This window comes from Dermochelys coriacea, chromosome 14 (assembly GCF_009764565.3).
Source record: "Dermochelys coriacea isolate rDerCor1 chromosome 14, rDerCor1.pri.v4, whole genome shotgun sequence".
In the NCBI taxonomy this organism is placed as follows: Eukaryota; Metazoa; Chordata; order Testudines; family Dermochelyidae; genus Dermochelys; species Dermochelys coriacea.
The window spans coordinates 30780645-30793375 of NC_050081.1; the positions used below are offsets into that span (position 1 = coordinate 30780645).

The 12731-nt window shown below is 43.7% G+C and overlaps 1 protein-coding gene across 1 annotated transcript in view; it reads left to right on the forward strand.

The window, feature by feature from the left end:
- LOC119843035 (zinc finger protein 271-like) overlaps positions 1 to 12345 on the forward strand; it is a 29886-nt gene extending 17541 nt beyond the window's left edge. The window contains exons 5-8 of the mRNA XM_043497478.1: positions 2904 to 2992; positions 7363 to 7489; positions 8842 to 8955; positions 9381 to 12345. Of these exons, the coding sequence (XP_043353413.1) occupies positions 2904 to 2992; positions 7363 to 7489; positions 8842 to 8955; positions 9381 to 10381 (1331 nt within the window). The 3' untranslated portion in view covers positions 10382 to 12345. The remainder of the gene's footprint in view (positions 1 to 2903; positions 2993 to 7362; positions 7490 to 8841; positions 8956 to 9380) is intronic.
- Positions 12346 to 12731: the final 386 nt, after the last annotated feature.

Here is a 12731-nt window from a genome sequence, read left to right on the forward strand (position 1 = left end):
ACCTACCGGATCAGGACCTGCATATGACTTAGGCCGCCAAAAGTTACTTTTTCCCCAGTTCGTGGCTCACTCAGGGTGGGAGATAAGGGTCTAGTCACCTAGAATGAGGCAGCAATGTGCACGCTCAGAGGCAGAAACATAGGTGCCTAGGGGACTTTTTACTGCAAAATCTTAGGATGAGAGTGAGTTTAGGCACCTACATGGTTTGGCAGCATCTGAGCGGAGGTTTCGTGGATTGCAGTGGTACCTAAAATTGAGACTTGGTGGATCCGGGCCAAAATAAATAAAACATTAAATTTAACCTCTCCCCCCCCCCCACTCTTCTCATTGGGGAGAAAGAGAGAATCACTCCTAACAAATGCAAGTTGTGAGGCTGGGGCCCGGATAGACAGTGCTGGGACCCTATGGGAATGAGAGTGCTGTAAGGACTGAATAGAACAGAACATAGGGGAGTGGCACCACCCGGCTGCTTACAGGGCAGTTGGCTGGACCCTGAGTGACTGGGATTCAACTTCCAACTAATTATTAAATCAATAGAACTCTGATTTCATGAAGTATTTTTTATTGAGGAGTTCATAGAAGCGAATGTCTCAATATTACATTGCTTTGTTCATGTCTTTCAAACCATTGCAAAGTAATTCCAAGGCATCAGAGTGGGAAGAGATGTCAACATGTTCTTCATTAATATCACTTTCATTATATAAATTTATTTTTTCTATCAGGAAAAATGATTTTATGTAACTGAACTTTCTTAAGAAGAGGGTTGATAGAATCTAAGTTCTACTGCATGGATATAAAAATCCTCTACCGATTTTGCTCCATTTTCACAGACTTATTGAATGTTAACACACCAACTACCCCAACCCCGCTACTGCCCCCTCCCGCTGCAATGCCGCCTTCTGGTTCCTTTCCCACTCCCAATTGCCTGAGACCTTCCAGGTCCATTCTCCCACCCTCTGCGCCTGCTTCTCCTGTTAAAGCATCATCATCCAGGACTTCTTGTTGTCCATATGAATGGCAGAAGGGTGCAGGAGGGGAGGAGAACCAGCATTTTCTAATTACTTATTGACTACTCATATAAAATCCCCTCAGATTTTGTCCCTATCTCTCTCACTATCAAATATAGGTGAGAAATCTCCACAGATTTCCCTCTTGCCCTCTCTTAATTATTCAATATGGACACAAACACTCCTCATTTTGCTCTTTTTAATCTCTAATGATCAAATATTGACATAAAATTGCCTTTAGATTTTACCATTATCCAGATAATTGTTGAATATTGGTAGAAAAAAGCGATTCAGTTTTCCTCTTTTTCTTTCTCTGATTACCAAAAAAAAAAAAAAGAAAAATTCACATGAAATCCCCCAGGTTTTACCTTTTTTTCCTCTCTCATTACGAAGATTAATGTCAAATCCCCTCCAATTTTGCTATTTATCCTCTAATTCTCAAATCTAGCTATAACCTTTCCACTCAGATTTGGGGGGTGTCTTTCCTTTTTGAAATGCAGAAAATTCCCCTGATTTTGATTTGAAGGAAAACTGTTGCCCTGAGTCATTCCCCAGGTGGGATGGGGCGGTGTCAGTATGTGGTAAGTAGTTGGAGTTTGGGAGAGCACTGGGATGTGTGTGACTGTGGGAACGTGGTGGTCATTCTCGTTATTTACTGTATATTCATATAAAATCCCCTCCAATTTTTCCCCTTTTCTCTCACACAATTAGAGATTGCTGCTGTTTTTTCTCATATTATTGACTATTTAGATTTTAGCCAATTTTCTCCCGAGTGCTCAAATATTAACATATTATCCTCTAAAATTATGCCCCATTTTCTAGTTTGCTATTAATGATTTTGCCTTGTCTCTCTAATTAGCTGATATTAGAATTAAGTCTCTTCAGATTTTGCACCTTTCTCTCCAGTTTTCGAATACTGATATAAAATGCACTTCGATTTTGACCCATCACCTATTATCAAACATTAATATAAAATCTCTCAAACTTTCCCAATCTCTCATCTAATAATTGAATATCATTCTAACATCTCTCATTGCTCTTTAACTGTTAAATGTGAATATCAAATCTTGTCAAATTTTGCCGTTTTCTCTCTAATGATTGAATGTTGACATAAAATCCATTCAAATGTTGCTGTTCTTTTTCTCCATTTCTGGAACACTGATTTAAAAATCTTCTTAGATTGGGTATTTTCCCCATGCTTTTTTAACTTTAGCACCTTCTCTTCGTTTTTGAGGGAAACGTGCCTTGAGTCAGTAACCTAGATTGGAGGGCCAAGCAGGGCAAGTAGGTGGAGCAAGTGCCCTCAACTGAGATTGTCCAGCCCCAGTTTTTCCTCTCCCAGCTCCTGCCAGCCCAACTCACCTCCCCCCAACCACGAGCTGCCAATCAGTCACCTGCCCCTGCCCCACTGCTGCCCCTTCCAACCATCACAGAACTTTCCGTCTCCATCCTCCTCCCCTCAGCCTTCAGTAAAGTGGTGAGGCCCAAGGTTCCCTGCTGCCCATGTTAATTGGGAATAAGCACTTGCTGTTTATTTACCAAATATTTATATAAACTCTCAGATTTTGCACTTTTCTCTCAAATTATTGAATATTGATATAAAATCCCCACAAGGACAATGTCGGGGAGAGGGAATCCCCTTACGCAGCCTCTGATTCTGTTCTTTTCTAGCATTTGCTTCAGAGACTGTTCCTGGGGAGGGAGGGGGGTTGGTTAAAAATGTCTTGGTGGGTTTAGTCTTGGTGAGATGGGCCGGCTATGTGCAGTAGTAAAGTGACCCAGGGTTTTTCCTGAATCGCAGTCTAGAGTGTCTGTCTGCAGGGAAAGACACTGTGGAGACTAGGGGAGTGAAATGGACTAGAGCCCCTTCTGAAACCTCCCTTCTCGCCCTGACAGGCTGCAGAATAATGTCCGTGTTTCACTCCGGATCATCCCATCCTCTTGGGGGACGGGAAAGGGAAATGACTGCAGTAGCGGCGGCTCAGGTAGGGGTTTTTCAGTGCACAGTGGAGGGGGTATGTGCTGGGAAGGAGGCGAAGGCAATAAATACACAAGGGTGAGGAATGTGAAAGGGGCACCCAGATCTGCAGCCCCAGGAGAGATCATAGAACCACAGAAATGTCGGGCTGGAAGAGACCGTGGCAAGTCATTTAGTCCAGCCTCCTGCACTGAGGCAAGACCTAGTCAACCTAGACTATCCCTGACAGGTGTTTGTCCAACCTTTTCTTAAAAACCTCCAATGATGTGGATTCCACAGCCTCCCTTGGAAGCTGTCATAAATATAAAGGGGAGGGTAAACACCTTTAAAATCCCTCCTGGCCAGAAGAAAAAACCCTTTCACCTGTAAAAGGTTAAGAAGCTAGGATAACCTCGCTGGCACCTGACCAAAATGACCAATGAGGAGACAAGATACTTTAAAAAGCTAAGGGGAAGGAGAAACAAAGCCTCTCTCTCTGTCTGTGTGATGCTTTTGCCGGCGACAGAACAGGAATGGAGTCTTAGAACTTAGTAAGTAATCTAGCTAGATATGTGTTAGATTCTGATTTCTGTAAATGGCTGAGAAAATAAGCTATGCTGAAGGGAATGTAGATTTCTGTTTTTGTGTCTTTTTGTAACTTAAGGTTTTGCCTAGAGGGATTCTCTATGTTTTGAATCTGATTACCCTGTAAGGTATTTACCATCCTGATTTTACAGAGGTGATTCTTTTTACTTTTTCTTCTATTAACATTCTTCTTTTAAGAATCTGAATGCTTTTTCATTGTTCTTAAGATCCAAGGGTTTGGGTCTGTGGTCACTTATGCAAATTGGTGAGGATTTTTATCAAACCTTCCCCAGGAAGGGGGTGTAAAGTTTGGGAGGATATTGGGGGGAAAGACGTTTCCAAAGGGGCTCTTTCCCAGTAATATAATGGTTAGATGTTTGGTGGTGGTAGCGATAAAGTCCAAGGGCAAAAGGTAAAATAGTTTGCACTTTGGGGAAGTTTTAACCTAAGCTGGTAAAAGTAAGCTTAGGAAGTTTTCATGCAGGTCCCCACATCTGTACCTTAGAGTTCAGAGTGGGGAAGGAACCTTGACAGAAGCCTATTCCAGAGTTTATCTGCCCTTATAATTGGAATGTTTTTCCTAATATCTGACCTAAATTGCCATTACTGCAGATTAGCCCATTAGTTCTTGTCCTACCTTCAGAGGACATGGAGAACAATTGATCTCCATCCTCTTTATAAATAGCCCTTCACATATCTGAAGACTGCTATCAGGTCCCCCCTTTAGTCTTCTTTTTTCAGGACTAAACATACCCTGTCTTATTAACCTTTCCGTAGAGATCCTGTTTTCATAGAATCATAGAATATCAGGGTTGGAAGGGACCTCAGGAGGTCATCTAGTCTAACCCCCTGCTCAAAGCAGGACCAATCCCCAACTAAATCTAAAGCTTTTTCTAAAGCTTTCATCATTTTTGTTGCTTTCCCCTGGACTCTCTCCAGTTTGTCCACATTTTTCTGAAAGCTTGGCACCCAAAACTGGACATAGCACTCCACCTGAGGGCTCATTAGTACCAAGTAGAGCGGGACAATTACCTCGCCTGTCTTATACACAACACTCCTGCTAATATACCCCAGAATGATATTAGCCATTTTTGCAACTGCATCACATTGCTGGTTTATATTCAGTTTATGATCCTCTGTAACCCCCAGATCCTTTTCAGCAGTACAATGCATGCCCAGTTATTCCCCATTTTGTAGCTGTGCATTTGATTGTTCCTTCCTGAATATAGTACTTTGCACTGGTCTTTACTGAATTTTATCTTGTTGATTTCAGTCTAATTTGTCAAGGTTGTTTTGAATTCTAATCCTGTCTTCCAAAGTGCTAACAACTCCTCCCATCTTGGTGTCATCTGCAAATTTTATAAGCATACTATCTACTCTATTATCCTAGTCATTAATGAAAACATTGAATAAGGATGGACCTCTATGGGACCCCAGTAGATACATCTCCTCCACCCACCCCCAGTTTGACAATGAACCATTGAGAAATACTCTTTGAGTATGGTCTTTCAACCAGTTTTGCACTTCCTTTATAGTAATTTCAACTAGACCACATTTCCCTAATCTGCTTATGACAATGTCATGTGGAACTGTGTCAAAACCCTTATTAAAATCTAGATATATCATGTTTACAGCTTTCCCCATATCCAGTAGGCCAATATCCCTGTCAAAGAAGAAATTTAGGTTGGTTTGGAATGATTTGTTCTTGACGAATCCATGTTGTCTTATAACCCTATTATCTTCTTGGTGCTTACAAAATAATTGTTTAATTATTTGTTCCAGTTATTATTAACTTTCTAGGCATTGAAGTTAAGATGACTGGTCAATAATTTTCCAGGCCCAGCTTTCCCCCCTTTTAAAAGATAGGTGCAATGTTTGCCTTTCTCCAATCCTCTGGGTCCTCATCTGTCCTCCAGGAGTGCTTGAAGATAATCACTAATGTTCAGAAATTGCTTCAGCTAGTTCCTTAAATATCCTACCATTAATTTTAGCAGGCCTTACCAACTTGAACACATCTAATTTATCTAAATATTTTTTTAACCTGTTCTTTCCCTATTTTGGCTTACATTCCTTCCCCCTTGTTATTAGTATTAATTGTGTTAGTATCTGGTCACATTTAACTTTTTTAGTGAAGACTGATACAAAATAAGCCTTAAATGTATCAGCCTTCTTGGTGTCGTCTGTTATTAGCTCTCCTTCCCAGCTAAGCAGAGGACCTACACTTTCCTTTATTCTTCTCTTTCTCCTGATGTATTTATAGAACCTTTTCTTATTGTTTTTCATGTCCCTTGCTTAGTGTCATTCATTTTGTGCCTTAGTCTTTCTGATTTTTGTCCCTTCATGGTTGTGCTATATTTTTGTACTCATCCTTAGCCCTTTGTCCATGGTTCCACTTTTTGTCAGATTCCTTTCTGATTTTCAGGTCATTATAGAGCTCCTAGTGGAACTATATAGGCCTTTTACTGTTCTTCCTATCTTTCCTTCACATAGGGATAGTTTGCTGTTGTTCCTTAGATATTGTCTCTTTGAGAGGCTGCCAGCTCTCCTGAACTTCTTTTTCCTTTATATTTTTTCCCAGGGGACTTTACCTACCAGTTCTCTGAGATTGTTAAAGTTGGCTAGTTTGAAGCCCGTTGTCCTTAGAATCATGAAATCTACCATATCATGATTACTTTCCCACAAATTGCCTTCAAAACTTCAGATTTACAACCAATTTTCCCCTGCTAGTCAGAATTCGTAGGTTCCAGGACCAGAAGAGACTATTGTAATCATCCACTCTGACCTTCTGTATAACACAGGCCATAAAATTTCCCCAAAATAACTCCTAGAGCTGATCTTTTAGAAAAAACATCCAATATTGATTTTAAAATTGCCGGTGATGGAGAATCCACCATGACCCTCCGTAAATAATTTCAATGGTTATTTCCTCTGACTGTTAAAAATGTATGCCTTATTTCCAGTCTAAATTTGTTTAGTTCCAACTTCCAGCCATTGGATCATGTTATACCTTTGTCTGCAAGAATGAAGAGCCGATTATCATATTTCTGTTCCCCATGTAGGTATTTAGAGACCGTAATCAAGTCGCCTCTTAACCTTCTCTTTGTCAAGCTAAATAGATTGAGATCCTTTAGTTTTCACTATGAGGCAGGTTTTCTAATCCTTCAATCATTCTTATGGTTCTTCTCTGAACCCCCTCCTTTTTAGCAGCTTCCTTGAATTGTGGGCATCAGAACTGGACACAGGGTTCTAGCAGTGGTTGCACCAGTGCCAAATACAGAGGTAAAATAACCTCTCTGATACTACTCGAGAGTCCACTGTTTATGCATTCTAGGATCACATTAGCTCTTTTGGCCACAGCATCGCATATGGAGCTTGTGTACAGCATGACCCCGAAATCTTTTTCAGAGTCATTGTTTCCCGGGGCAGAGTCCCCCATCCTGTAAGTATGGCCTGCATCCTTTGTTCCTAATCCTCCCCGCAGTCTCCTCCCCACATCCAGCTGCTGGGAATGGGGGAGGTGTTTGGGTTCCTACTAGGGCTCTGTCCCTGGACCCTGCTGTGGGTCTCTGTCTGTATCAGTATCTGGCTAGTAGGCGTGTGATAAATGCAAATGACCCTCTCCCCCTTTGCTAGGAGTGACAAGGACTCTCTTTCTCCTCACACCCAGAAACCTCCAGGTTGTTCTGCACAGGGTGGGATTGTTTTACTGTGCTCCTCCCAGAGCTTTTACTTTGTTTGGCCCTCTTCCCCCATCAATAGTGGGATTGGGGCTGGGGCAGCAGTTACCAAATGGGGGACAATTGTCATTTTCAGGAGCCAGTGACCTTCGAAGAAGTGGCTGTGTATTTCACCGAGGAGGAATGGGCTCTACTGGACCCGAGTCAGAGAGCCTTGTACAGGGACGTCATGCAGGAGAATTATGATAATGTGACCTCGCTGGGTAAGTATCCCTGTTCCCTCGGGAAGTAGAAGTTATGGGTGGGGGACTGTCTCTGAAGTGCCCAGTTGGCTTCTGGTCAAGGTTCTTTCCTGGTCCCTTAGATTTAAAGGGGATCAGGCTACACCCCCACCCAGCCTGCCTTTGTGATAGTGGTGCCAGGCACAGCACTGAGGAACTCTTACCAGGGCAACTTCTTTTGTGACTATCTGCTTCCTGCTAACTTGCCCCACTGCAGGGTTACACCCTCATGTGAGGAACTTTTATTTTTCCCCCAGCATGCTTTCCAACTCTCCACTGCTGGCTGAATCTCTCTCATGCAGCTGGTATGAGTCTGTTTTCCCTTTGTCGGCGCTGGGCACTTTCTTCAGGTGCCCAGAATTGAGTGAGAGAGACTGGCTACCTCCTCCCCTGGGGTTAGGGGAGCCAGATACATATTGGAGATGTTAATTCCTCCAACCCCAGAACTTTCAAAGGGCAGAAAGGCGGAATTTGCTTGTCTGTAGGTAACACTGACAGATCCTGGTTGTCAGCAGGCGAGATCGAACCTGGGACCTCTGGAGCTAAATGCATGAGCCTCCACTGCATGAGCTAAAAGCCATATGACTCTTAGCTAAGGCTGTAACAGACTCATTAATCTCTGTAAGTGTGGTGTTCTGTCCCCTCTAGTGGCACTGAGACAGAACACCACACCTAGAAGGTGTGTGAGTTACACGTACTCACACCCCCATGTGCATACAGACTCTCTCTTTCCCCTCCCTTCTTGGAACTGGCTCTATCCAGAGAGAGGTCTCTGGAGATATAGAAGCAAGCAAAGGACTTAACATCAAGACTATGTCTTAGCGATCCAATTTCCCAGTGTCTGGAAGTCCTAAAGGTGCAACACCCCTCTCACCCCCACACACATACATGTAAGGCAACTCTCATCTTTTCATATGCTGTGTATTTATACCTCCCTACTGTATGTTCCACTCCATTTATCTGATGAAGTGGCTTTTAGCCCACAAAAGCTTATGCTCAAATAAATTTGTTAGCCTCTGAAGGTGCCTTAAGGACTCCTCATTGTTTTTGCTGATACAGATTAACACGACTACCACTCTGAAACCTGACACAAACATGTGAATCCCAAAGGAACTCTGTGACTATGTTCCCATGCCTGTTTCACCAGCACAAACAGTGACTGGGTCAAAATAACTAAACTTTTTATTTGGAACTGTTCTCCACAACCGTTATTCACTTTGATCTCATAGAATCGTAGATGATAAGACTGGAAGGGACACTGTAATTGTATAGTCTGACCTCCAGTAGAACACAAGCCATGAGACTTCTCACCTGTTTACTTTCCCCTTGAGCAGGATTTCCGATTCCCAAACCTGAAGTGATCTCCCAGCTGGAACGGGGAGAAGAGCCGTGGCTCACGGATCTCCAGGGCTCAGAGGAAAGGGGAATCCTGAGATACAGCCACGCAGGTAAAGGTGTTAGTTAAAACCAACTCAGAAAACATTGCTGAATGAAGAAACAGCTGGGATTCTCACAAAGTCCTCATGTACGCTCCTAATTCTGGATTGTCTCCAGTAGGTGTCATATCCACAAGATATGTCATTCATGGCTTCCCACGCACCCTGACTTACACCTGACATTAACTTCCTCCCTGCTGACCACCCTTTCTTCTGCATGTTCAGGTGGGATGTGGTGGCTGAATTGGTTCCCACCTCTCTCTCAACTCTGGGAAAGGATTTGGGGGAATTCAACTCCTGAATTTTTCCATTTGCCCAACAATTAATTTGGTTTATTCCCTCCCATACCCCAACCTTTCCATTTCTCCATTCTGAGTTTTCCTTACTTCTCGACACAGAGAATGATTCATCTCTGGATTTCCTCTTTATCCCAACAGCTGATGGGATCAAGAATGAGCATGAAGAGGTGAATCCTCAGCTGGGAGATCCTGAGCAAGTGAAACAGCATGGAACACTATTAGGAAGATCCAAAGGAAACATCTGTTGGAGTATTGGGCAAGAAAAAACCTGTAAGAGTCAGTGTAGCAAAGAGAGGCCACTGGGAAACCAGCAGGTGAAGAAAGTGGATAAATCCACTAATTGTGGGAGAGGTCTGAAGCACCTCAAGAAAACCAGAGTCCAGAGAATCCACATGGGAGAGAGACCAAGCACATGCAGTGAGTGTGGGAAAAGTTTCAGTAGTCATTCACACCTTCTTATACATCAAAGAATCCACACAGGAGAAAAGCCATATAAATGCCCCCAGTGTGGGAAGAGCTTCAACCAGAGCCCAAACCTTGTTACACATCTAAGAATCCACACTGGAGAGCGACCCTATAAATGCCAGGAATGTGGGAAAAGCTTCACTGCAAACTCCACCTTTATTAAACACCAGAGAATCCACACAGGAGAAAAACCCTATAAATGCCCTGACTGTGGGAGAAGCTTCAATCAGAGCTCAGACCTTATTAGACATCAGAGACTCCATACAGGAGAGAAGCCCTTTAGCTGCCCCGACTGTGGGAAAAGATCCAGTGACAGCTCAGCCCTTATTGTACATCAGAGAATCCACACGGGAGAGAGACCCTATCGATGCCCTGTCTGTGGAAAAGGCTTCACTTGCTCTTCACACCTGATAACGCATCAGAGAACCCACACAGGAGAAAAACCATATAAATGTCCTTACTGTAGGCAAAGGTGTCGTGTAAAATCAGCCCTTATTATACACCAGAGAATCCACACAGGAGAGAGACCCTATAAGTGCCCTGACTGTGGGAAAACCTTCAGCAGCCGTTCCCATCTTAATTCTCATCAGAGAATCCACAAGAGAGAAATGCCTTGTAAAAACCCTGAGTGTGGGAAAAGCTGCACAGAAAGTTCACCCCTTATTATGCATTAGGAGGAGAACTGAATAATTGCCCTGACTAAGTTTAGCTAAGAACTTGACTACGCCTGAAATATATTTTGGATTATGTTTGTCCACTTTAATCCGGAATAACTATCCTGAAAGCAGTTCTACCACACTGCTTTGTTATGCCAGTTTAAGCTCCTCCCCTTTTGAATAATTGAATCCACACAGTGCTGCATTCTGGGCAGATGTACCATGCTACTATGTTCTGCCGCTTGGCTCTGTGTATTCTGGGATTTTCTCCTGATACATTGTGGGATAGCTACCCAAAGCCACTGGAATTCTGGGATTTGGGGTCAAACTAACAGATTTCAGGATTACTCTCATGTCATCCCATCATTCATCTGGCTTTTGTGAGCCAGCACCATTTTCAAGCCTCTGGCAGGCAGCATGAAGGGAACATGTGACCCTGACAATCATTAACATGAACAGGCCTATGCACAGGTATTGGCGGTCAGGCAGCTGGGTGGGTGGCTTTGGATGCCTTGAGAGACAGCCATGGTCGTGCTGCACCAATATGGGTGACGCAAATAGAAGACGAGGAGGACGAAAGCAAGCAGTTACTTCCGCAAGACCATTTTCTGGAACATTTCCTCAGTAGTCTGTTTCTTCTGGGCTTGCCCAGTAAGCAGTGACTTGTGGGACAGGATAGTCATGCAGACCAAGGATGACTAGCAATGGTGGCAGAACTTCAGAATGACAAAGGCCATGTACCTTGAAAACTGTGCAGAGCTGGCCCATGAGCGGAAGTGGCAGGGCACCAACTGGAGAGTTCCCTTCAGCATAAAGTGTTGTGGTCTTCAGTATCTGGAAGCTTGCTAATCTCCCAATGGCTTCTGGGCAACAGCTAACCAGTTCAGTGTTGGTAAATCAACTATTGGGGCTGTCATAGAATCATAGAATTGTAGGACTGGAAGGGACCTGAAGAGGTCATCTCGTCCAGTCTGCTGCACTCACAGAAGGACTAAGTATTATCTAGCCTGTCCCTGACACTTGTTTGTCTAACCTGGTCTTAAAAACCTCCAATGACGGCGTTTCAACTATTCAGAGGGTACTGCTAGGCCAGGTCCTAAAGCGTGGCAGAACACAGGAAGTTATTGAATAATTTGAAAGGCTGGGGCTCCTGAATTGTTTTGGGGCCACTAATGGTACCCATATGCCTATTGTTTGCCTCCCTGTACCAGATCTCAGAGTTTGTCAACAGAAAAGGATATTTGGGCACGATGCTGCAAGGTCTGGTTGATCACTGTGGAAAAGTTTGACCAGTATTAATGTGGGATGGTCTGGAAAGTTCCACGACACCAGTGTTGTTCGACATTCAAGCCTTCTTTTTGGCAACGAGGCCGGAACTGGTGCCATGTGCTGCTACGGATATTTATCATGTGATTCCTCCTGTCACTCTGGGAGACCCAGCTCGTCCTCTGCTTCCCTGGCTGATGAATCCTTTTCCTGGACACTTGGAGAGGAGAAAGGAGCTCTTTAACTTACACCCCGAGTAGCTGCAGAATGACAGGGGAGTGGGCATCTGGAAGACTGAAGGGAAGGTGGAGGTGCCTTGTGACAAGGCTGGAGGCTGCTGAGCAATATCTGCCTCATGTGACATGTGCATGCTGCATTTCCCACAACATCTGATGTTGGCGAGAGGTGGAAGTAGAGAAACTCTGTGAATGTTATGAACAGCCACAGAGGCTGCCTCTGCTAAATGCCACAATTGGTCAGGGACACATCGTCAGGGATGTATTGTTCTCTTTCTTTAAGGCGAAGGGGTAGTGGGGAAAAATGTATGTAACTTTGTGGTAGGATTTTAATTTTTTTTTATGTAGGATTTTATTGTGCTTTGTGTGGGATTTTATGAAACTTCAGTTGTAAATAAATAACAGATAGCCGTAAATAAAAACCTTTGTTGAAAACAGCCCGGCACAAATTTTGAAACAATAAAACTGTGGCAGACATGCTGAAAGTGCTGAGTGCACAGTTTTGTGCCGACGGGGTCATAAATATGTTTGGAGAGGGGAGAACCATTCTACATGTCTTGTGGTGTGAGATGGCAAAGGAAAGTCCTGTCCTGTGTAGTTGGGGAAGCAAAGGAGCGTTCCCACTGCTGAGTTCTCAAGGGGCCACAGCACATGGCTAGGTTGGGGTGGTGGCTGTGAACTTTAGCCCCACTGTTCTCCAGTAGAGCTGTCTGCCGCTGCATCATCTCTAGCATCTGTGCCTGCATGGGCAGGTTGTCTTTGTCAATGTGTTCTTTCAGCAGGTCCCTCTACCTCTTCCAGTCCTCGATACCATGGTGAAGGTAACTATCCCTCTACTTTTCAGTCTTCTGCCTGTGCTGGGTTGC